This window comes from Lissotriton vulgaris, chromosome 2_1 (assembly GCF_964263255.1).
Source record: "Lissotriton vulgaris chromosome 2_1, aLisVul1.2, whole genome shotgun sequence".
NCBI lineage: Eukaryota > Metazoa > Chordata > Amphibia > Caudata > Salamandridae > Lissotriton > Lissotriton vulgaris.
The window spans coordinates 802,814,215-802,837,553 of NC_141687.1; the positions used below are offsets into that span (position 1 = coordinate 802,814,215).

The following is a 23,339-nucleotide window of genomic DNA, read 5'->3' on the forward strand; positions in this document are numbered from 1 at the left end:
TTAAACCTTTCATTTCTCAAGATGATCTCAAGACAATTATACAATCCCTAGTCCTTTCTGAAATGGGCTATGGAAACGCCATCCTAACAGGGTCACCAAAAGCTCACCTAGCCCCACTAAGGTCAGTCCTTAACATGGCAGCCCAACTCATAACTGGTGTAGAAAGATTTGAACACATCTCACCAACCCTCAACGCACTCAACTAGCTTCCCATGGAAGGTAGATCTATTTTCAAACTGGCCTGCATCACTCACAAGGCCCTTCACACCCAATACCCAAACTACCTAAACAGAAAGCTAGTAAAAGCAGGAAAATCCAGAACTCTGAGAAGCACCAACTCACTTCTTCTCATCCCTCCGAAACTGAAAAAGAAAATGACCCAGTGCCGGTCCTTCTCTGGCAACTTACCCAGGATGTGGAAAGCACTCCCGATCGACCTAAGATGCAACCCCTCCTTCTCAAAAAGGACCTGAAACTCTTTCTTCTCAACCAATACTTTACCGACCAAGGCAACCGTCCTAGGCATCAATAACCTAGTGGACTCCCCACTTACTTGAACCTTCACAGATGGTGGTTCTCTGACTGTGTCAGCCACCTGCGTCATTCTCCCCTCACTGGATACATAAGTATTATGTCTTTGCTTTAATCTTTACGCATCCTCGTGTCCTGCAATGTTATGCCATCTTTTCTTTTCTTTTATGTATGTAAAGCGCTCTGATACCCACGGGTCTAACTCGCGCTATAGAAAACTTTATGAATAAAATAAGTTGTATTTGTTTCATTACGGTCCTGCTTGTATCTTTTGTGTGCTGGATTGCACATTTCTTTAAGATTGGATTTGGTGAGCAGCAGTCGGTTAGGGCGCATTACAGTGCTGGGCATTGGTTCCATATTTGCAGACTGCACACTGACAGTGGTAGGGGGGCTCTAGATTAAGAGACTTTGGTTCCATCCTTAAAGACACATCATTAGAAGTCCTAAGGGGGTCTATATCTCTTTTCTGTTTCTTCTCACTCTTCACCTTTTTCTCCTTGCCTTTCTGCTGGTGGAGTGTGGAGTGTAGGGAATGGGTTTCAGAGCACAAGAGTGTTAAGGGTGGTCCTCTGGCTGGATGGTTGGTCTTGCAAGCATTTCCCTTACCCTCAGGTCTCTCCCTGGAACCTATTCTCTCAGTCCCTGAGCAGCTCACCCGTAGTTGACCCCCTCCCAACCTACTGAAATGCAGAGTGTTGAGGCAACAATGTAGTTGCAAGGTCAGAAGAGCACAAAGCATGGACTCAAGTGAGGTTATTGGCCAACTTTTTAGGTATGTGCTAGAGAAGATCCTGTGTGGCTTTATTACAGGACTTCCTGCTAATTTTTCTGCACTCAGTATGTCCGGGATCATAGCACACATATACTGGCTAATTCTAAAACTTTACTGCTGTGGCAAGGAAGTGAGTGAGTGAGATCAATCCTGCACTCGTGAACGAATCAATCCCTCAAACTCCATCCTCAGACCTTTTCCGTAATGTCCCAGATAGATTTACATCCTAAAGTACAATATAAGCAGTGCTTGAAATGGAAAAGTAGAAGTGCAGGTACTCTGTACCAGAGTACCTGCTTGTTTCTGAGAAGTGCCGGTACTCTCCCTCGCAAAATAAAAAAGTGCCGGTCCTCAGTACCGGACAGTACCGGCCCACTTAAAGCACTGAATATAAGTCTTGTACTTGTCCTCCCAACATATCGTGCTTATGTTTATTTTGCTGTATCTTGTTCTCGACCCCAGGTACAGTGTTTCTTTTCAAAGTGCTTGAGTCGCCAGGCAAATACACCCAAAGCAGGACCGAAGTCCCTCATGAAAAGAAAACTGAAATATGAATGCTACGCTTTAGTGCAGAAAACAAAAGCGACTTTCGTGTAAAATGTACTTACATGTAGAATTCATAATGGGGAATCATGCTTAATTCCACCCAAAGGACAGCATAACATAGTAATCTAACAAACATAATGCGGCTCTCTATAGCTCTTTCCTTAAACCAGAGAAGCCATTATAGGACCATGATAGATAAATGGACCTGTAATGACTCGATTACGCACAAGTAACTTCATTGCTCTCAGGACTATCACCCTAGTCACCTTACTTCAACATAACTTGCATCGTAAGGCAATCAACTTTGTGAAGCAAGGAGGGCGATGAGGGGCAGCACTGCCATGTATGCTTAGCAGGCAGCTGCCTAGGGTGCCTGGATAACTGGAACCTCAAATTCGGGGATCAGTCTTAATTTTTTGTATAGAAATAGAAATACATTTTGAAGTGTTGATTGCATAGTTCGCATAGTAGTGCCCAACTAAGTCTATGGCTGACCCGAAGAGGACGATAAAGTGCCTCGCGGAGGTCATGTATATTTTGTTGTACAGTGCCATATTTTTTAGAGCTAGTTAATGTTCTCCTTGGTTTCCAACATTATTTAAAGGGGTGAGCCTTCCCCGTCAATTCCAGGTTTTCAGACCATTGGAAATTGTCAAAAGCAAAATACTGTGACATAATATGAAATGTGTGTGGTATTTGCCTGTCATACATTTATTTTTTTGTTTTGTTAATATCCAAGTCTAAGAGAACATATTTGACTGACTAGGTTGTGCTGCGAGGGAAGGCCGTGTCCTTCTTGGGTGACGTGAGCACTCGGGTCAGAAGTTCAGACTTCAGGGGGCTGTCAGGTAGAGCCCAGAGCATGGATACTGTCTCTTTGTGACTGCTGTGGCGCTTTGATTTTGCAAAGATGTTTATTTCCATTTGTTTGGCCCTCATGACAAAAGAAATGGATGCAAGTGCCAGTGCCGCACAGCGTCCCTTCTCACTTGTCACAGCGTTGCGGGCACATGAAAAGCGCGGGTGGGACGTGTTTGGCTGTTTGAAGTGCACCATTCTCTGTTGAGGGCCGGTTTTGTTATGCATGGGAGCTGTGATGGAGGCAGGAAGGCAGGCTCCCCAGTGAAGCCTGCCCTACATTCAGAATACTTGGAACAGGAAGCAAGGAACTTACAGCTGGGAACCGAAAACTTCCATTTTCAATTAAAATGTTCCCTGTTCAGCGAAAACTTTTTTTTTTTGTTCATCGCGGTGTCGCTCTTAGGCTGGCAAATAAAATGCAGAAGTTGCGCATTAAGCTTACATTTTTGTTTCAGTTTTTTTGGTGGAGGTTCGAGTTCTCCTGAGGCGGACAGCTTTGAAACCTGCCATGCCCAGAGTGTGTAGACACAACCACCTTCATACGATCGATGTGTATTATTATTATTATACTCTGCGTGTGTTTTAGAAAGTGATCTTAACACACTCTGTGAGAAGTTGTTGCAATCTGTGCCCTTCGCTGGTATGCCTGTTTAGATGTTTTTGAAGGTGCTCTGTTGTGTTTTCTTCTGCAGACGATTGGCTGACAGGAACACACAGTGCTAGTAAGTATATTATACCGCGGCCTTAAAATGAACCGTATAAAAATGCAATATACCAGACAAGAACTCGTGCATAAAGGACTTTAGGCTTACATTTTTTTGGTAAGGAAAAGGGAAGAGGATTACATATAGAAGCACGCTTTTTCCAATTTTCTGATTGTATTGAACGCAAAATATTGACTAAATGTGTGCCTTCGAAGCTATTTGAATAACAGGTTTGAGGATGTGAACAAGTCTTGGTAGCTATATACTTTCGTCAATCTAGGGGTTCACATTGCAACAAAAGTAAGGGAGGGATTTTTCGAAACTGCATTATTTCAAAGCAAATCTATTGAGACATTTTGGAAAGCGCTACGTGAACCATTCAGTCACTTCAGAGCACTGAGGTTCTTACAAACGAAGCATGAAACCACATTCACTGTTCTTTAGTCAAAACTCTAGAATCTGTGTAGACACTAAATGGCAATTCTAAATGGTTTGGTTTTCTGACGCTTTCTGAACTACTTGTTCAGGATTACATTATTGTTCATAACCCAGATTACTGTCGAGGTTGCTACTCATTCCAGGTCCTTGCATTTCTAGGTACCTACCACCATGTGCTATCTTTTCAAAGAATCATTGGTTCGCCAGAGGTTCTTGGTAGGTCTGCGGTGACTTGTGGGTTTATGGAGATGTCCTGGACCTTTGCCCTAGTAACTTCTATGTCCTACCATCAGTAGGGAGGCAGTGGGGTGCTTTGGGGAGGTGTAGGGTTTTATGTGTCCGTGATTGTGTAGATTTAAGCACGTTCAGTAGTCTTTGTACCTTGGCAGTGACTTTCTTGGGGAGGCCTGTATAAATATAATAATAATCTACATTTGCCAAGAAATCAGTTCTTGCCGTTCCACCCAATGATCAGTTTAGAAGAGTCCTAGAATTTTTCAGACTAATGAGAACTAAGGATTGGTATCTCCTAATTACCGTGCTGACTTGAGGGGTAAATGCAAAAAGAACAATTTATGGACGCAATGCTGAAACAATTTCAAACATTCACCCCAGTACAGAGATCTGGGCCTAAACCCACAGTTTTTTTGTTGCTCCCCATGCCATTCCAGTTTAGACCCCGCCATGTGCAAATCAGTTTTGACCCTGCTACCCATGGGAACAGTCCAGCTCGAACTAGCTAGCTAGGCCCTCCCTTGACAGGAAACAAGCATCCTGGGACCGGTGTCACAGTATTGCTCCATATCATCCAGGCTAGCTTGACTCCGGTGGCATGGTGAGCACGGGACCCATGTCTGGCCATACCCTTCCCACTTACGGCGACAAATGCAAAAATAACAATTGGTGGATGGAATGCTGAAACAATGTCAAACGTTCACTGGCCTGGCTGATGAGGGGAGGACCTGGTTTGGCAGTTCGTGCTGAACTATTCCCATGGGAGCAGGGGCAAGACTGATTTGCATATACTAGGTCTACATTGCGGTCACGTGGCGGGCAGTATAACAATGGATTAAACCAAGATCTATGACTGGGGTGAGTGTTTGAAAAGTTTCAACACTCCGTCCATCATTTTATTTTGTGATTTTGCTATGCGGGCCCTAAGGTGACAGATGAGCAGGCTTCTTATTGCTTTGGCTCAAATTCCTGCATCGGCACAGGGCCCAAACACTTGGGGAACAGGATAGGAGGCCATTGCATGACATCACTTTTCATTGTGGATATGCAGAGACAACCACTAAAATGCATAACTCTAGCCTGCTGTGTGTGACACTTGAAAGTGAGGCCCCAAACCAGTTCCTGAACATTAGATGGTGGAGCAACATCACCTGTCAGGAAAATATGTCTAAAAGGCGACACAGATCACCCTACTTTTTCCAGTTCAAAGTTCTTCTTAAACGAGGGAGAGGATGTAGCCTTACGACTAGAGTGGTCGACCTCGAAGCTGGGGATACGAGTTCGAGTCTTTGCAACAACGCTCAACATCCGGTCATTCTGGGCAAATCACTTGCAAATCGCTTAATCTCCCTGTGCGAAACAAAAATGAATGTGCCCATCCGTAACAAATCTGGTGCTCATGTAAAGCGCTCTGATACCCGATATCTTCAGGTCTAGTTTGCGCTTTATAAAACCCTAAAAACAATATGTAATTAAAAGGAAGGGAGTGCTCCCCGATTACTCTGACTGCTGTGTGGCCAGGACTGGTGTTCTGTATGGCAGCCATTTCCCAGAGGTGTGGGGCTACCACCCGAAGCTTACAATTTGTTGGAGCACCAGAGGGTCTTTTTAGAAGCCGCCTGTCTGCTCAGAGAGGGAAGGAGACTGTCTGCACCTGCAGGGGGAACAACTGTACAGGAGGATATGCCCAACATGTTCCTGGCATGTGGAGAATCCAGAAGTAGCCGACTTCTTCCAGGGAATGAAGCCAGACTTGACCTATATTGTGAGGGGTCTCCCAGTCTCCCTGTTCAAGTTCTTGTAGTGAGCTGCATTAAGAAGCTAACCAGAACAACGCCATTGTGCTGTGTGGCAGTCCAGCCCCAGGCCACAAATTCCTTGTGTTGCCACTGCTTGTCTACAATGTTTATCTGTGACGAGCTGCTTGTACTGGCATGGAGGCTGTGGCTACCTAAAGTGAACACTCCTCTTCACTAGCCGAGAGTCTGCAACTAATGAAGGTAAGTGTGGACCTACATTGAGCCGGAGAGAAGCACTTACCGAGCATGGCCGTCAGGCTGTTCAAAACCGGTGGCCGTGTCATGGGTGGGACCGCTGCATTCCGCCCCACCTCAGCGATGGGGACTTTGAAGTTCCTGGATGCATCAATCAGCTCCACCAGTCCACAGCTCTGTTGAATACAGCACTGGACTGAATTTGAAGGAACTAAGTGGCTGTATCCAACATTCAACTCAATGTGTATAGCTTTACCTTGGCCTAAGTTACTACAGGCATTGGATTCTCAGCTTGTGGGCTGGGAGAGGGCACCATACAGAGTTTAGCACTTCACTAGTCTAGTGAGGTCGGACTCCGGTGACTGAACCAACTTTAGAATGTGAAATAATCAGTGTTGGTGTGCGATTACAGTACTTTCTTTTTAACTAAAGATGAGCACTGGACTGGGCAATGTTATTTTGCCCGTTTTTTTTAAATGGAACTACGTTGGCATTTTCCATTAATGTCAACAGACTCTTTCACAACACAGTACAGCTACATTCACATTGCCAGTATTCCATTTATCATACCTTTAGCACAGTACAGCGCTATACATTAAATCCATGTGTTGTATGTTTGTGATTGCAGTAATGTATGCGACAGATCCAAATATACAACTTCGTGTCTAACAATCGAAATTACATTTCTCCTATCCCACTGTATACCCCTGGAGAATAGGGTGACCAACCGTCCGTAAATTTCACGGACAGACCGTAATTTCTGCTGTCTGTCAGTTGAGGATTCTTTACGGACGCCATTTGTCCGTAATTTTAACCGGGCACCGGTCGCACCACCCTAAAGTCGCCACAGCTTCCACCCACCTCCCTTCTTGACTCGCGATGCTGTTGAGGTCAGGTGTAACGACTCCAATGCAGTACCAAAGCTCAGATACCCAGCAGCATTTGAATATTACCTTCATATAACAGACCTTATTGTTGCTCAATTATTTTTAAATGGACCAACCTTCGGGAGGATGGAGGCTAGAGACGACTTTTCCATGATTCGAACTCCTAACCTGCCAAAACTACTTTGAACAGGTGATAAACATTCAATACATTAAGCCATGCCTTCGACTTAAAAAAAACTGCAAGCTTCTTTGCTTCCCTTTCAGATATGCCCCTTGTACTTGTTTATCTTTAAATCGTACCCGTCATGTCCACTTTAGTGTGGCCCTTCACCCTACCAGACAGGCCTGCTTTGCAGAATAGGAAGAGTAATATTTTAATGTGTTTGTGTTTTCTTGGAGGCACACAGTTACTTAAACAAAGAACCAGTTTCTTTGATTTAAGCTTCAACTAGCTCTCCTGTGGGGCATATATGTTAGAACTTGCATATAAATGTGAATACTCTTGATAATTGAGGAGCGTGCTGCAATCTTTTTTAAACTCTAAAAAATGAGTATTACACCGAGGCAGCACATGGTTCTCTTTACAGAGCAGAGCTTAATTACTGTCACTAAATTGTAAGCAAACCTCGGTTCATCAAACATGCAGTCTATAATGTAATAAAATAAAGAAATGGCACAATCCCACCCACACTGATTAACAAAGTATGGAGGACAATCAGTTAAATAAGTTCTCTTGGAGTATCTCCTTTAAATGTTGGAAAGAGAGCCTGTCTTCTCGTTGTCTTGTCCAGGAGGGTGTGAGGAGCCCTATCCCACCCTGGAAGAGATCAAGATGATACTAGAATACTGCATGCCCACCCCTGTGCCCACCCTGGGTGGTTCCTGTCCCCCCCGTGGTGGATCCTGCCTCCCCCCTGTGATGGCTCCTGCCCCCCCCCCCCTCCATGATGCTCCTGCACCCCCCCCCCCCCAATTGGTGGCTCCCGTCCCCCTCCCTGTGATGGCTCTTGTCCCCCCCATATGGTGGATCCTGCCCCCCCCCCCCCCCCCTCGTGATGGCTCCTTCCCCCCCCATCCCTGTGGCGGATCCTGTCTCCGCCCTGGGTGGCTCCTGTCCCAGTCCTGGGATGGCTCCTGCAGCGAGATTGAAGCTCTTGATGGGCCTCTTCTCTTCAACTCTGCAGACAGAGGCTCAGCTCAAAATTAATATGAAAAGGTGGGCGAGTGAGTAAGTGAAGGGATAGGATGATGGCTGGATGGATTAGTAAAAGGGTGAATGGATGAATGAAAGATTGAATAGACGGATAATGAGAGAGGATGGATGAGTGAGTGGAAGGAAGGATGAGAGAAAAGGTAAATAGCTGGATGTATGGGTGGAAGGGTAGCTGAATGGGTAAAAGGGTGGATGGATGAGCGAAAGGATGGATGGATGAGTGAAAGGATGGATGGATGAGTGAAAGGATGGATGAGTGAAAGGGTGGATAATGAGCGCGTGAGTGGGTGGATGGATGAGTGAAATGATGGATGGATTGATGAATTGATAAGTGCAAAAGTGAATGGATGGACGGATGAGTGAAAGGGTGGATGTAAGGATGGATGGATGGATGAGTAAGTGAAAGGGAGGGTCAATGGATAAAAGGATGAATAGATGAGTGAAGGAGTGAAAGGATAGATGGATTTGAGAAAGGATGGATGAGTGATAGGGTCAATGGATGGATTCATGAGTGGATGAGTAGATGGGTGGGTGGATGGATGGATGGATGGATGGATGGAAGGAAAGATGGCTAAGTGAAAGGATCGATGGAGAGAAAAAGGGAGGATGGATGAATAATAAAGGGTGAATGGGTGGAAGGATGAGTGACTCAGTGGATGGATGAGTAAGTGAAAGGATGGTGGATGGGTGAAAGGGTAAATGGCTGGATGGATGAGTGGATGGATGGATAGAAGAGTGGATGGGTGAGTGTACAGAAGGATAGGGTGAAAGGGTGGATGGATGGATAATGGATGGATGACTGAACGGGTGGATGGAGGGATGGATGAGTGAAATGATAGATGGAAGGACACATGATGGATAGGTTTGCAAATGGTTGAATTTGTTTGGATATGGATGGGCTTACTTATTTACTATTGCGCGACCTCCTCTGATGTGTCTGTAAAACGTACCTTTTGTCCTGAATTTTGACCTCCTGTTCTGAATTGGTATCCTGAATTTTGACCCTTGGTTCTGAATTTTTACACTCACCGTCCTGAATTTGCACCACCAATGCCAGTTGGTCACCCTACTGGAGACACATGTGATGGTCATTCGTTAGTGTATTACGTGTTTGCCACTTGGAGAATTGCATGGTTGGTATACTCCCTCTCTCAGAAAACAATGGTAGCCGAGCAGGAGAGTGTTGTTAACATTATGGGTGATATTGTGGGTGCTTGAAACAAAGCTGGATGTCCTTGCTTTTTGCATGTGTGTCGCATTAGCTCTGTGCGTTCCACATAGGTGATTACCAGGTTATTGTGAGTGGCTCACTCTTCTCCTCGTGAAACATACGGGCTGTGGTTTAGCAGTGACGTTTGGCATTACTTCTAATCAGAGTGGTCTGTCAACGGTGCAACCACTCCTTTGCACAATTATATCAGCTCGTCCTATTTACATGCAGTTATTTTATTTTTTTACGCAATCCTCTCCTTTCCTCTCTACGAAGCGCTCTGTTCCTGCATAGTGTAACAGATCGCGTCTCCATCTCTCAAGTGTAGGATGAGCAGTAGATTTCCATCTTATTGTAGCATGTCGTTTAGCTGTCAATAGTGCGAGGTATGCAAATTTGGTGGCAATTTTGTATTTCTTGGACCATGAGTACTTCTACGGCTGACAACAGTCCATGCTTGTCATGTCTTTTCTGGCCGTGTCCTGGCTTATAATTTCTGTGATATTTTGACAGTAAGCATGCAGTGACGGGCAATGCTAGAGCATGTGCTGGAGATGGGCATGTGAGATTTGGACCTGGGGCAAGTAGCACATGTGACCGGATATACTCAGCTAATTCTGTGTGGGGTGAGCTATGCTCTGTGTAATATTATGGGAAATTGGACATACTTAAATCGTGCATTGCAGGACACTTTTTCCTGGGTACTCTAATGCATGTGTCCATTCTTTGAATTGGAAAACTTGTCCCATCTGTTTCGCATCTGCCCCTTAATGTCTGTTAGGAGACTCCTGTGTGTTCTAGTAGGAATTTATATAGTTAGGATATCATCCTGCGACGTTGGACGGCTGTGTGTAGCGCCTGAATGACTGCATATATTGGAGTCCTATCTCAAAGAATGTACCATCTGTGTAAGAGCATCTACCAACTTAGTGTATAAGAGGTGCTAGCCACCGGTTATTTCCCAATCATGAACTATTGCCCCCTACTGCAATTGCAAGGGTGCAATTACAGCAGGGGAAACACACGTTTTGGTGTGATTGGACTGTAGTCCAGATAAATCTCATACATCCCTCATCATTGAGGCTAAATGTGGCATAGCCTCCTTCTATCTCATATATAGAGCAACATGTTGTCGACATACAACAATATAATATGTGTCGTATTGCCCGGTTGGATACCCCAATCTATTTCATGTTGCTCCATTTTTCTCTTTCCACTCAATGGCCATTGCACATACAATTTAGGTGATAATGGGCAACCTTGCCTCATCCCCTTGGCTAGTGCATATGTATCTACTTTGTGGGGGACACTTTTCAGTATAGATGGGAGGGCGACATGTAAGAGGTTAATCCATGATAACGATATTCTAAATACATATTCCTATTTGAAGGTATCAAACGTTTGTGCTAGGTTTGTAGCAATGCATGCCGAATTGGTCCAAATATGGCAAGCATTTTCCTGTATATTGTTCAGCCGATGTAGGTTTAAGGAAGCGTTCTATAAGGGATAAACCCATTTTGGTCCATATGTATCAATGTAGGCAATACCTGGAGGAGCCTCTTTGCTAGCTTTTTACTTAATATTTTCTAGACTGTGATTAATATTAGAAAATCTCAATTCTTTGTTGAGTTCTGTATCTTTGCCTCCCACACTACTATGCTGAGAAGCCTTTGGCTGCTTACCCTCTCTATCCTGTGACTTGTCTGGATTGGGTGTACTTGATCTAGTTTGCAGAACCATAATTGGACAAATCCCATGATAACAGTGGCAAACAACCCTAACCATCATGTTTTTTTTTATATAGAGTTTTATATTGCGCAAAGTAGAACGGAGACATCGGGTATCCGAGTGCTTTACATGAGCAGCAGTTTCATTACAGATAGATAAATTAAATTTTGTAAGGCATGGGGAGGTTAAGTGATTTGCCCAGAATCACAGGATGTTGAGCGTCGTGGCCAAGACTTGAACCCGGTTCCCCAGCTTTGAGGCCGACCGCTCTAGCCGCAAGGCTACATCCTCTCCCCATATTTGCTGCCTACAGTTCTTGATCCGCCATTGTAAAATTTTCCCTGACACTACCTAGTGATGTTTCAGGGACATTTGTGTGCCAGAAGCTTCATTGCTGCCCACAAGCAAGATGTTTAATTCTAATGACATATGTAGGTGACAAGGGCCTACTTTTTCAGAATTCTTTCATAAGTGATGTATTTGAAATTGCTCTGTGTGGTGATGTTTTGGCCAAGTGACACCTTCCTAATCAGTGTAGAGTATCAAAACCTTTTCAAATCATTCCGAATATCAGAGGTAGGTTGAAGAGGGGTAATCTATTTTTAAGGGCTAAAGTGTATAATGTGTTTGCTATGTTCACCCTAAGTGGCCAAGGGTTTGCCCAGATGTGGGACCCTTGCTTGCTGTGCCGCTGGATTCAAGCTAGCCTGGCAGATGAGGGGTGAAACCCCAAAACCAGTCCCATGATTCTTGTTTCCGGTTCAGGAAAGACCTGGCCTGGCAGTTCGTGCTGGATTGTTCCCGCGAGGGACAGGGTCAAGACTGATTTGCATATGACTGGGTCCAAACTGTGGTAGCATAGTGAGCAAAAGAACGATGGATTGAACCCAGATCTGTGACTCTGGGTGAGTGGTTGAAAAGTTTCAGCACGCCATCCATCATCTAGTTGTCTTTGCTGAAGTGTAGAATGTCAGAGATTTAATGCTGGTGAACATGGCTAATGTGTGAGCTATTTTCAAAGTTGACTCTTTCTATTGAGTTTGGCTTTTAAGGCAGCATTTGCTCTTCTCATTGAAGGTAGCTAGGCATTTGGTTTACGAGTGGCAAACTTGTTTTACTTTTGTTTGTCAAGAAAGGGCTGACATGGGGCGTGGCTAGCAGCCAACGATGGCGGCCGCAGCTTAGGGAGGCTCCCGCGGCAAGGCGGCATCCCACATAAATCCGTAGCCATAATCCGGTAAATTTCCTACTCTGTCGGGGCGGACTGGGTCTGGTGACCGTACGGCACCCAGCGAGGCAGCTTTGCGGCAGCGGCGGCCCGACAATCGGCGGAACGGAGAAGTGCGAGGAGGGGCCTACTGTCCTCATCGACGCAGCGAGGAGGCTGGTGGACTGTATCCGGGCGGAAGTTGTGCATCGGCGGGTGCCACCAACCGGAAGTCTCGGACCTCCGTCCGAGTCGGCGGAAAACAAACGAACGGCCCCCAGGGTATGCAAACGGGCTGGCGGAGGGAGATTATAGCGGGCGCGGGCGCGGCCACAAAGGCCATACGCAAGACACCGCGGCTCCGGGGGCGGGGCTGCCATCTTGGGCAGCGGACCCGTCCCGAAGGCAGAAACCACGTGAAGCAGGCACGAGACACCCTGTGCGAGCACACCTGAGGCTACGGGACCGGGTGAAGAACGCCGGGGGCGGGAGGGGCGATAAGCGATCCCCGCAGGCAACTGGGGAGAGCCATCAACAGGGCGGGGTGATCCGCATGGAACTAACCCCCCCCCCCCCCCTCCCCCCCTCCCGTCCCATTGCCGGGACAGAGGCAGCACCGGACAGCTGGGTGAGCTGACATGAGGAACCTTTCTGTGAACTGGCGCTCCAGGCCTGTAATACGCCGATATACTGGACAATTCCGGGGGCAGGAGCTGTAGGCTCTCATTAGGCCGACCGTTAAACTATATGTCCTCAGGTGATCAGAAGGGACATCTTACCGCGACACCGTTCAGGGACAGCAGAAAGGGGTGCACGCTACATGGCACTTGGAAAAGGATATAAGAAGTACCCTGACTGCAAACGGCTTACACGGGAGCCTACCCGAACCGGCATAGTCAACAGTGGGTGGACCAGTGAACAAGTACACAAGTGGGGAGACCTGTATCACAATCTCCGCGGTGGCTGCCGCGACTTCTACACAGGTGCCACCCAGGAGACGCGAGCGGAATCCCCTCCCTGGCCAGATAGCGCTCCCCTGTTGGCGGACAAAACAATCTTTGGCTGTGCAGCATGGCGAACAGAGGCCCCAGACACAACACCACACAGGCCAAACTCGATAAATTCGCCTACGAAAAACAAACACCCCCGCAAGAGCAATGCAGACCCGCGGGGAAAATGGCGGACGAAAGAAAGCCACACTAGACGATGTCCTGGCGGCATTGGCTCAGGTGCAAGAAACAGTGGGGGCCACGGCGACTGAAGTTACTCTGATACGAGCGGACCTCCAGAAGATGAACGAGAGGGTGAAACAGGTCGAAGTGGTGACCAAATCCTTGGTCGAGGATGTTTCGGAACTGCAAATCGAAATGGGTAAATTGCGAGCGGACAACAAACTACTTAAAGAAAAGCTGGAGGACCAAGAAGGGCGCTCACGAAGGAACAACGTCCGAATTTTAGGTGTACCGGAGTCAGAAACTACAGGTGCAATGGACCTCTATGTGGAGGATATGATCAAGAATCAACTACAGCCCAAAGGCCTCACACTTCTTCTCAGTGGAAAGGGCCCACAGGGTGGCAGGGGGAAAGCCGAGGACAGGAGGCCCACCGAGGCCGATACTAGCGAGACTTTTTAACTTTAGAGACCGGGACGCCATTTTACAAGCGGCTAGGGTGGCTCCAGCCATCCAGATCCAGAACTCCAGGGTGTCCTTTTTCCCGGACTACACGGCGGAAGTCTCGCGGAGACGGAGAACTTTTCTTGAAGTCAAAAAAATATTGAGAGAAAGAATTGCCCTATTCCATGCTCTTCCCAGCCAGGCTCCGAGTGGTAGCTGATAAAAAGGTCTGGTTCTTTGACTCCCCTGATGCGGCTAGGGACTGGCTTGAGGGATGGCACACTATGGACCGGCCACGGAAGACCCATAGGCCGAATCAGGGGCATCGCGACGACAGCCGGACAGGGTCACAAACGTCAGGCAGAGGGGGACCGGGACGATCCCCGACTCAGGACCTCACGGACGCAGACAGAGAAGAATGACCCAGAATAGGAGGGACAAAAATGATCGCTGCCTCTTGTTAACGGAACTAATGTTTTACAGCTGCACATGGACGCTGGCTTGGATTGCCCCGGTAGTGAGCAGGGATGCCGCCTGCTTGGGGAGACGCTCTCCCCCCTACACGCAAGTACTCTGGTTTTGGGATGGGTTAAGCACTCTGCTCAGTTGGGGAGGCGGGCAGTTGGAAGTCCGATAAGCAGGGGGGCAGGGAGAGGGAGTGAGGGGGGGGGGGGTTGTTTTGACATTGTTCGGAATACACATATATGGTCGAGGAATAATGTACGATACTCGGTAGATGTAACAAAAGTTCGGTATGTACAAAGACGATCTAGCTCTTATGTGAGGATTCTATGCAGTCTACGGAACAGGGGTGGAGATGACATTCGGGACGCGGAGCAGGTTAAACACACTAATGACTTTATAACCGCAAATGATAGACGACCCAACAATCAGTACAGAAGGGGTTGACCCGAACGCGCGAGGCTTATCCCTACGAATACTGACATGGAATGTGAGAGGGCCAGGAGATAAGGTAAAGCGAGGACTGGTGCTGACCGCACTGAAAAGGCAGAAACCCAATATAGCATTACTACAAGAGACGCATTTAACGGGGGGCATCCAAGGCCATGGATAGGAGAGGGTACAAAATGGTAGTCCATTCAGAGTTTACGTCAGGGTCTAGGGGAACTGGTATCCTACTACAAAAAGCCTCAAAGTTCATTACATTGCAAACTAAGACTGACGATCAGGGGTGCTTCGCGGCCCTGCAAGGACAGTGGGAGGGTAGGCTCCTCAATTTGGTTTCTGTATACATTCCCCCAGCGCTCCACTCTGTGCAGCTCCCGAAACTAGCTGACTTTTTGCTGACTCTTCCTGAGGGAGATGTAGTTCTGGGGGGTGACTTTAATGCCGTTTTGGACGCTCAGCTAGATAGGTTTCCGGCGGCGGCTCCCACGGGGGGACCCTCCCGCTTCCACGTTTTTTAACAGCCATGGGTTTAATCGACATATGGAGGCATATCCACCCCCAGGCTCAGCAGTACACCTTCCACTCCGCAGTGCACGGCAGCCTGTCAAGAATTGACCACTTTCTGGCCCTCGGCAATGGCATCCAACACATAGACACCATGGAAATTCACCCTAGGGGCATTTCGGACCACTCCCCGATCACCCTAGCGATTTCCACTCAAGAGAAGTCGCGCAAACGAATATACCCTATACATGCTACATACCTGAAGATCCCCCAAGTTCGCAAGACTCTTAAAAAAGTGACGACACAATATTTCACCGAGAATGTAGACTCAGTACGCTCCTCAGAGGTTGTATGGGAGGCATATAAGGCAGTGTTAAGGGGGCAAGCCATAAACTCGATCACGGGCCACAAAAAGGAAAAGGCTTTGGAATTAACCAAATTGGAACTAATATTGCAGGAATTGTCAACAGCACATGAAAGACACCCCACACCGACTACGGCACACACACTTAATCTCCAACAGCAACTCTACACTGACCATTTACGGGATCAGGTGAAGGGACATATATCTGACACGCAGAACAGGGTTTATGAAGTAGGAAACAAGGCAGGTAAGATGCTGGCATGGCTAGATAAGAGGGGGGCAGCTCTAGGGGTGTCCAACAAGTGAGGGACGGACTGGGGGAGGTGCACACAAGCCCAGAACAAATAGTTGAGACGCTTGAGACTTACTTTGAAGGGGTATACACCCCTGAGCGAGTAGTAACACCAGAAATGGCTAGAGCGGCGTTAGAGCAGATTGAGGTCCAGACACTTCCTGCGGAGGTGGCAACAGAGTTAGATGCGGACATAACTGCGGATGAGATCCAACTGGCGATTAAAGCACTGAACCCGGGCAAGGCGCTTGGGCCTAATGGCATACCTATAGAATGGTATCAATCGATGCCTGAGACACTAAGTAAACATCTACTAGCAATGTACAAGGAATGTTTAGAGAAGGGAATACTTCCACCAGATAAAAGACTGGCCACTATAGTAGCCATCCCCAAGCCGGGGAAACCACCAGAGGATTGCTCCTCATACCGCCCCATCTCGCTACTTAATGCGGAAGTCAAAATCCTCGCCAAACTTTTGGTGACCAGACTTCTGCCTCATCTGGCCCGTCTTATACATCCGGACCAATCTGGATTTATGCCTCATAGAAACACTGCGCTAAATCTGCGTAGGCTACACAGGGTGTTGGCAAAGGCGGAATCGATTGCTACACAAGCAGTAATATTGGCACTAGATGCCAAGATGGCCTTCGACCTTGTAGAGTGGAACTACTTATTTGAAGTTCTGTCTCGTTTGGGTTTTGGTCCCAAGATTATTGCATGGGTTAGGTTATTGTACGCAGACCCGGTAGCACAGGTGGTGGCTAACGGCCATATCTCCCGAACGTTCCTTCCGAGGAGGGGCACTCGGCAGGGTTGCCCACTCTCGCCGTTGCTATTCGCACTTTCATTGGAACCACTAGCCACCTTAATAAGGACCACACCACTACTGAAGGGAATACGCTGGGCAGGGGGATGGGAGGACCGGCTCTCCCTCTATGCGGACGACATGCTGGTTTACCTAACAGACCCAGAACATGGGGTGCCGGCACTTTTACACCTCTGTGACAGCCATGGTAAAATATCGGGGTATACGTTAAACTGGAGCAAATCGGAGATGTATGTCCTGAAGGGTCCGACTCCAGCGCTGAGTACAGAATGCCCTTTAAGGACAGCTGGGTCCTCCTTCAAATACTTAGGCATCCATATCACAAGGGACCCAGCGGAGTTCATGGATAAAAATCTGGGGCCTCCTATGGAGCGACTTAAACAGGATGTTAAGTTTTGGGCGGGGCTACCTTTAACACTACTGGGAAGGGCTGCACTATACAAAACGATGTCCTTGCCCCGTTTTTTGTATGTACTTGAAAATATCCCGTATCCGGTGGCTCCTAGATTCTTTCAGAGAGTAGCGGCATTGGTGTCAAATCTTCTGAGGGGGAACCTCCCGCCACGCATAGCGCAAGCCAAACTGCACAGGGGATGGTACGACGGCGGAATCGCGTTGCCTAATCTGAAATTATATTATTGGGCGGCACAACTGAAACCCATCAACTGCTGGATACATACTCCGCAAAATGAACCAGCATTTCAGGCAGATAGGGCACAACTGGGCACAAATAGTCTACTAGCCCCGTTATATGACCGGAGCAAAATGCATAAATTGGAAGGGCCCACCAAACTAACCGTGACGCTGTGGCATACGGCGACAGCAGCATTAGGTTGGAAGGGGAGAATAACGAGGCTTACACCACTGTGGGACTCCCGAGCTTTGGGTAACATGAGAAACAGCAGAGGCTTCTCCCACTGGGATGCTATAGGGATATCTACAGTTGGGGATCTCTGGGAAAGGGGCAGTGTAGTGCCTTTCGACAGACTGAGAGAGTTATACGACTGGGAGAGAGGGAACTATACAGATAAATTCTGATACAACATGCTTTGCTCGCTGCCATACCCCCGGACACTGAGTTGCCGGACTCATCCCCACTTGAGGACCGACTTCTCACTGACTATATGATAGAGCGTGCGACCTCACTTACATACCGTAAACTACTCAACAACCTACCGGACCCAATGAACCGGTTGAAGGAGAAATGGGTGGGAGACACAAGTGAGATGGACGAACATGAATGGAATGAGGCGGTGGCGTCGCCTAAGGAAGTGGGCATCTCCGCACGACTGAGACTTGTACAACTGAAAGTTTTACATAGGGTATATTACACTAGAACTATGTTACACCGCATTAACCGAGCACAACACCCTTACTGTCTTCGCGGGTGCGGGGAGGAGGGCACGTTTTTTCACACTATATGGGAGTGCCCCCGCATCCAGGAGTTTTGGAGACAAATAATGCGAACAATATCACAGACACTGGAAATCTCACTCCTACCCGATCTACGGAGGTGCCTCCTAAATGTGTGGGAGGCTACAGATGTGTCCAGACATGGTCAAACCTGGGTCACGGTGGGCCTGATAGTAGCTAAACGTGACATCGCACAGAGATGGGGAGCGGCAGAAGTGCCAACAAAGACACAATGGTACCTCAACATGGACAGGGTTATGGTGACAGAGAGGACGGTGTACTCTAACAGAGCCTGTCCGGGGAAATGGAACAAAATCTGGACCAAATGGAACGTGTATAGAGGGGAGATCTGTGATCCCTTGCCGGAAGAAGATCAGGATTTGTCAGATGAGGAAGGGGGAGAGGAATAATAGACCACACAGGATCCAAAGGGAAGGGGGCCACGGACATCGGGAGAAACCGGGCTTTACAGAATAGACTTGAGAGTTAGATAGGGAGGGATACCAAGGGAGTAGCGTCTCGGGGAACCTGAGCACTCGCAATATTATGTTTTTGGGGTAGTGTGGGGTGAGTCGGATGGAGGTGACAATAAGGGGACGCTTCCCTACTCAGCTGAGACGGCCGATAATCAACACTGAATGACCGTAATGTGTTTCCTTAAGTTTGTTTTTGTTTTGTTGTTGTTGTTTTTGAAAAAATAGAAAACCAAAAAACCTGTAATGATTGGCGGAATAGTGAATACACAGTACCTGTTCCTTAAAGCAGTTATAAGAATTGTAATAGTATACCATTGGATCCCAGTTCGAAGTTACTGCATAATGGTGGAAAGAATGTGATGGCGGCCTGCCCCTTGGGTTGTAGGCCTACCGCTGTGTAAATTCAAAGGTACAATAAAGGTTTTTGGGAAAGAAAAAAAAAAAGAAAGGGCTGACATAGGATTAGAACTAATAGCTTGTTTTCTTATAGCACTAAATACAAGAGATGTTTATGTAATACAATCTATTGTTATTCAATTTGCTGACCTCCGAAGGAAGTCTGCCTTACTGCTATTCATACTTTTGAAATTAAGATCCCTGCAAACACCTCCAACGACTATCTGTTTACTGAAATCAAATTAAAAAACGTATATTTTGACTTTATATCTGGTTATATGGTGACATTAGAATACCTGCATTCACATTTTGGGTATTGGGATGGTTTTTCTAGATATCCCTCATTATCTAAAAAGTTCTATGTTGAAGGATTCCTTGTTGGACCTTAATGTTTTACATGATATATACCCGTGTCCATTTCTGGTCCAGGTGTGGTTCCTGTGGTTTTGTATACATTTATTTACTGAGGCATCTTTCTGGTTTGATGACAAGGTTTTCTTTTAAACTGAGATATGGATGGCTCAGTTTGTCGTGAAGAGGCTCAGAAGAATTTGTGATTGATAGAGTAGGAAAGTGTCAAGAGGGGCAAATGTTTTTCAGATTTGTAGTATCATCCGGGAGGGCACCCTGACCGGCAGGTGCGAGTCTAAGCACACCTAGGGCCTAGTGGAACTATTTGAAAAGCCAGATCTTAAGCTTCTTGCGGATTTCAAGAAGTGAGGAGGGGGCTTTTATGTGTAGCTGCAGGTCATTCCATGCTTTAGGATCTCGACCGCCAGATCTGGTGTACCTTATGTGTGGGATTTGTGCAAGTTGGAGTCTAGATAAGCAGAGATTTAGACAGTTTGTCTTCGTCCTGTGTTTAGTCATTCAGGCATTGAACTTGCTCCGGACACTGGGCATCTTGACTTTGAGGGCGCGAGTGAGTTATGTGTCATCGACGTAGGAGAGGACATTGATATTGTGAGACCGGATGATGCTGGCTAGAGGGATCATGCATGCGTTGAAGAGATTCCGGCTCAGGGAGGAGCATTGCGTAACTCCACTGATGAGGTTGCAGGCTTCCAAGGGTTATGGAAACCTGCATACCTGGCCTCCAAACTCCAGAAGGATGGTCAGACAAGAAGCCTAAGGAGCACCAACACCCTACTCCTTATCCCTTCGAGAACTTGCAAACAATAAACAGTATCTCGATCCTTCGCAGGAAATGCGCCCAAAATCTCGTACTCCTTACCAGTCCACATCAGGACTAACCCCTCCTACTTAAAATTCAAAAGACAGCTTAAAGACCTCCTCCTCAACCGATCTCTCCCTAATGGATAGCGACATCCTATCCTCCGAAGCCTGCCCACAGCAGCACACAGACGCTTTGACATTAAGATCTCAGCCGCCCTCTCCTCATGACTATTTCTTTCATGCCCCCTCCCTGGTCTAATCTCGTCACGAGACATTATGCTTGCTATTACGACATTACGCGAAGCGCCATAGGTCTTTGCACATATACTACTGTGATAACATACCCTACGAGTGACACTGTTCTCTCTAGGACGATTTTACGCGGTGTCATGAGTCACTGTACATACTAATATGTTAATGTATCTGAGAGTGATCCTGCTGTAAAGCGCTCCGATACCTTCGGGTCTGGCTAGCATTATATAAAACTCTTAAATAAATAAATAAATGGAGCACTTTACATGAGCACCAGTTACATTACACCAGGACAATTTCATTTTTGGTAGGCACAGGGATTCGGGCATTTGCCCAGAATCACATAATGTTGAGCTGACACCCTGACTAGAACCTGGTTCCCCAGCTCCAAAATCAGCAGTTCTGGCAGTTAGGCCGCACCATTCCAGTGGAGGTGGAAGCACGCACCCAAACAACCAATAGAATAAAATGGTGACACTGAAATAGTCGGATGGTCTTATCCAAGCCGAGATTAACAGTGTTCAAGCCAGGGGCTGAGGGTTCCCTAGGCCAAAGAAGCCAATGGTGGTGATAGCCTGACCCAAAGCCCCTTAAGTAAATAATGAGTACAATATATATGCTAAGAATGTCTCAAGTGCCATGCATGTCAATCCAAAAAAAAAGGGCAATAGTGTTGACAGTTTCCTCCGAGCGTTCAAGAATGAGCCTGGAGTCTGACATACTATCTCTTTCTACCAGTGCAGTGGCTTGGAGCACACATGGGTCCAATGATTGGTAGCTTGCATTGCTCTATATGTCCTCCGCTTCCAGTTCCCTCTAATTATCACATCTTCCTATGTTTACAGGCTTAATTTTCAGATGCAGCTAGCCTCGATTCTGTTGCATTTTTACACTTTTAAAATGAACGCACACGCCTTCATGTTGTTAGATAAGCATGAAAATGTGTGGTGCGTGGCCCTGTGTGCTTTTATGCCCCACTTTACTTCCACAGTATTTTCCTACTTCCGCGAGTCTCCGAATGAGTGACTGAGTGAGTGAGAGAGTGACTGGGAACTGAAACTCCCACAGGCACTTACATTCATGTTCAACAAAATTGACAATATTTATGAGAAAAGGTAGGTTCACAAGTTGCTGATCTTATGAGAAAATTAGTTTTCTGCTGTTCCTCTGTCTGGTTGTAAGAATATGAAATATTTGTGAAAATGGCCGTGGTGTGTGTGCGTGTTTTCTTGTTTTTTTTTTACATTACACCCTAGCTGTCTCTTTTTAAAAAGGCAGTTCGTTTACTCAGTATAGGTCAGTGAATTAAGCTCTTGTTGATTCGCATCTTGGTTGGCATACTCGACCCTCCCAACGTACATAAATTGAACACCATTATAATATGATCTTCTATTGTTTACGAAACGGTAAAAGCGGTGGCAGCAATTGCTACACAAAATGGTCCGGCTGTTTCAGTTGAACATTTTACAAGTGTTTATGGCACGCTAACGTGTGTGGGGTTTCTGTTCCCTTTCCCTCCAGGCCCACGGAGCTGGACGCGCTGGTGTTTGGACATCTGTTCACCATCCTCACCACCCAGCTGACAAACGACGAGCTGTGCGACAGGGTGAAGAACTACAGCAACCTGAACGCCTTCTGCAGAAGAATAGAGCAGAAGTACTTCGAGGGGCAAGGCTCCTCCGACTCCTCCCTCCTCGACCGCGTCGCCTCTTCCGGCTCCTCCTTCATGTTCCCAAAATGACCCGTCTCTGACATGTGTAGATTCGAATTTAAAGTTTGCCTTGGGGCTTCACTACTTTTTTTTCCAGAAGTGCTTTTTTTTAAGAACAAAATATAGTCCTCAGTTTTTTGATAACATGCAAAATATCCGATGGCAAGAAAGGCTGTATGACTAGAGTTGGCGCGCCCCTCGTCTGTATTCCATCTCATGCAAATCAAAGCAGCATTGAAGCAAGCCTGTATCTGCATCTAAATAAATCAAAGTCAACTGTGTCCCAACTACATTTCCTTCTCTTTGATGTCCAAGACAGCCGCTGGCTAATCCCTATACATATGTGGCAAGCTCTGTCACCAAAGCCAACCTCGCAGTGAACGAAGAAGGCCGCCATTTGCATGACACTCAGAGGATTACCATGTTGGCTACACGGTCATCCAGTCACGGTGCAGCCACTTTCCTGGCTCAACAAGCGGGCGCTCGGGAAATCTGCGTGTTTACAAGGTGATTAGCCTCTGTAACAGATTAGCATTTAAAAGGTGTTGCGCTTCTATCATCAGACTGGCAAAGAGGGCAATCTAAGCAAAGATGCCCCCTCCCCCGAAGAAGTAAGGTGTTTATCTGATCTGCGCGCTTAGCTTAAAGGCACACTTCCCTCATTTCAATTTCAGGTAACTCGAGACGTGTCGGGCTGTTGATCTGTTTACCTAACTTCATGCCACTTGGTGTTTGCTTATTGAGCCGTTTGCTCGGATATTTGTTTTGGGGCCACAGAGGAGTGAGTGTGTGTGGGTGGGTGGCATGTTGAACCCTATCTTTAAAATAGGCATGCTACAGCCATACACCTCATTTCAGGCGTGCACTACCTTGTCCCAGTGAACATTTGCACATCTTGTTGCTGTATGCAATGCGTGTTTGTGGCTAACGTGTAATTATCTTGCATTCCCTAGTGCCTAATCAACAATGCCCCAAAGGTCACTGTGGAAACGCACTCCTAGGCCGTACAGGTCATCGGCAGGTTACGGCCTGACCTCTGTATTGACCGGCAGATTTCCTAACGCCATTTCCTGACA

At 46.9% G+C, this 23,339-nt stretch overlaps 1 protein-coding gene across 1 annotated transcript in view; it reads left to right on the forward strand.

Annotated features, from left to right (window-relative positions):
* Positions 1 to 22,544, forward strand: part of MTX2 (metaxin 2) — a 418,975-nt gene extending 396,431 nt beyond the window's left edge. The window contains exon 10 of the mRNA XM_086956187.1: positions 22,074 to 22,544. Within this exon, the coding sequence (XP_086812313.1) occupies positions 22,074 to 22,293 (220 nt within the window). The 3' untranslated portion in view covers positions 22,294 to 22,544. The remainder of the gene's footprint in view (positions 1 to 22,073) is intronic.
* The last annotated feature ends 795 nt before the right edge of the window (positions 22,545 to 23,339 follow it).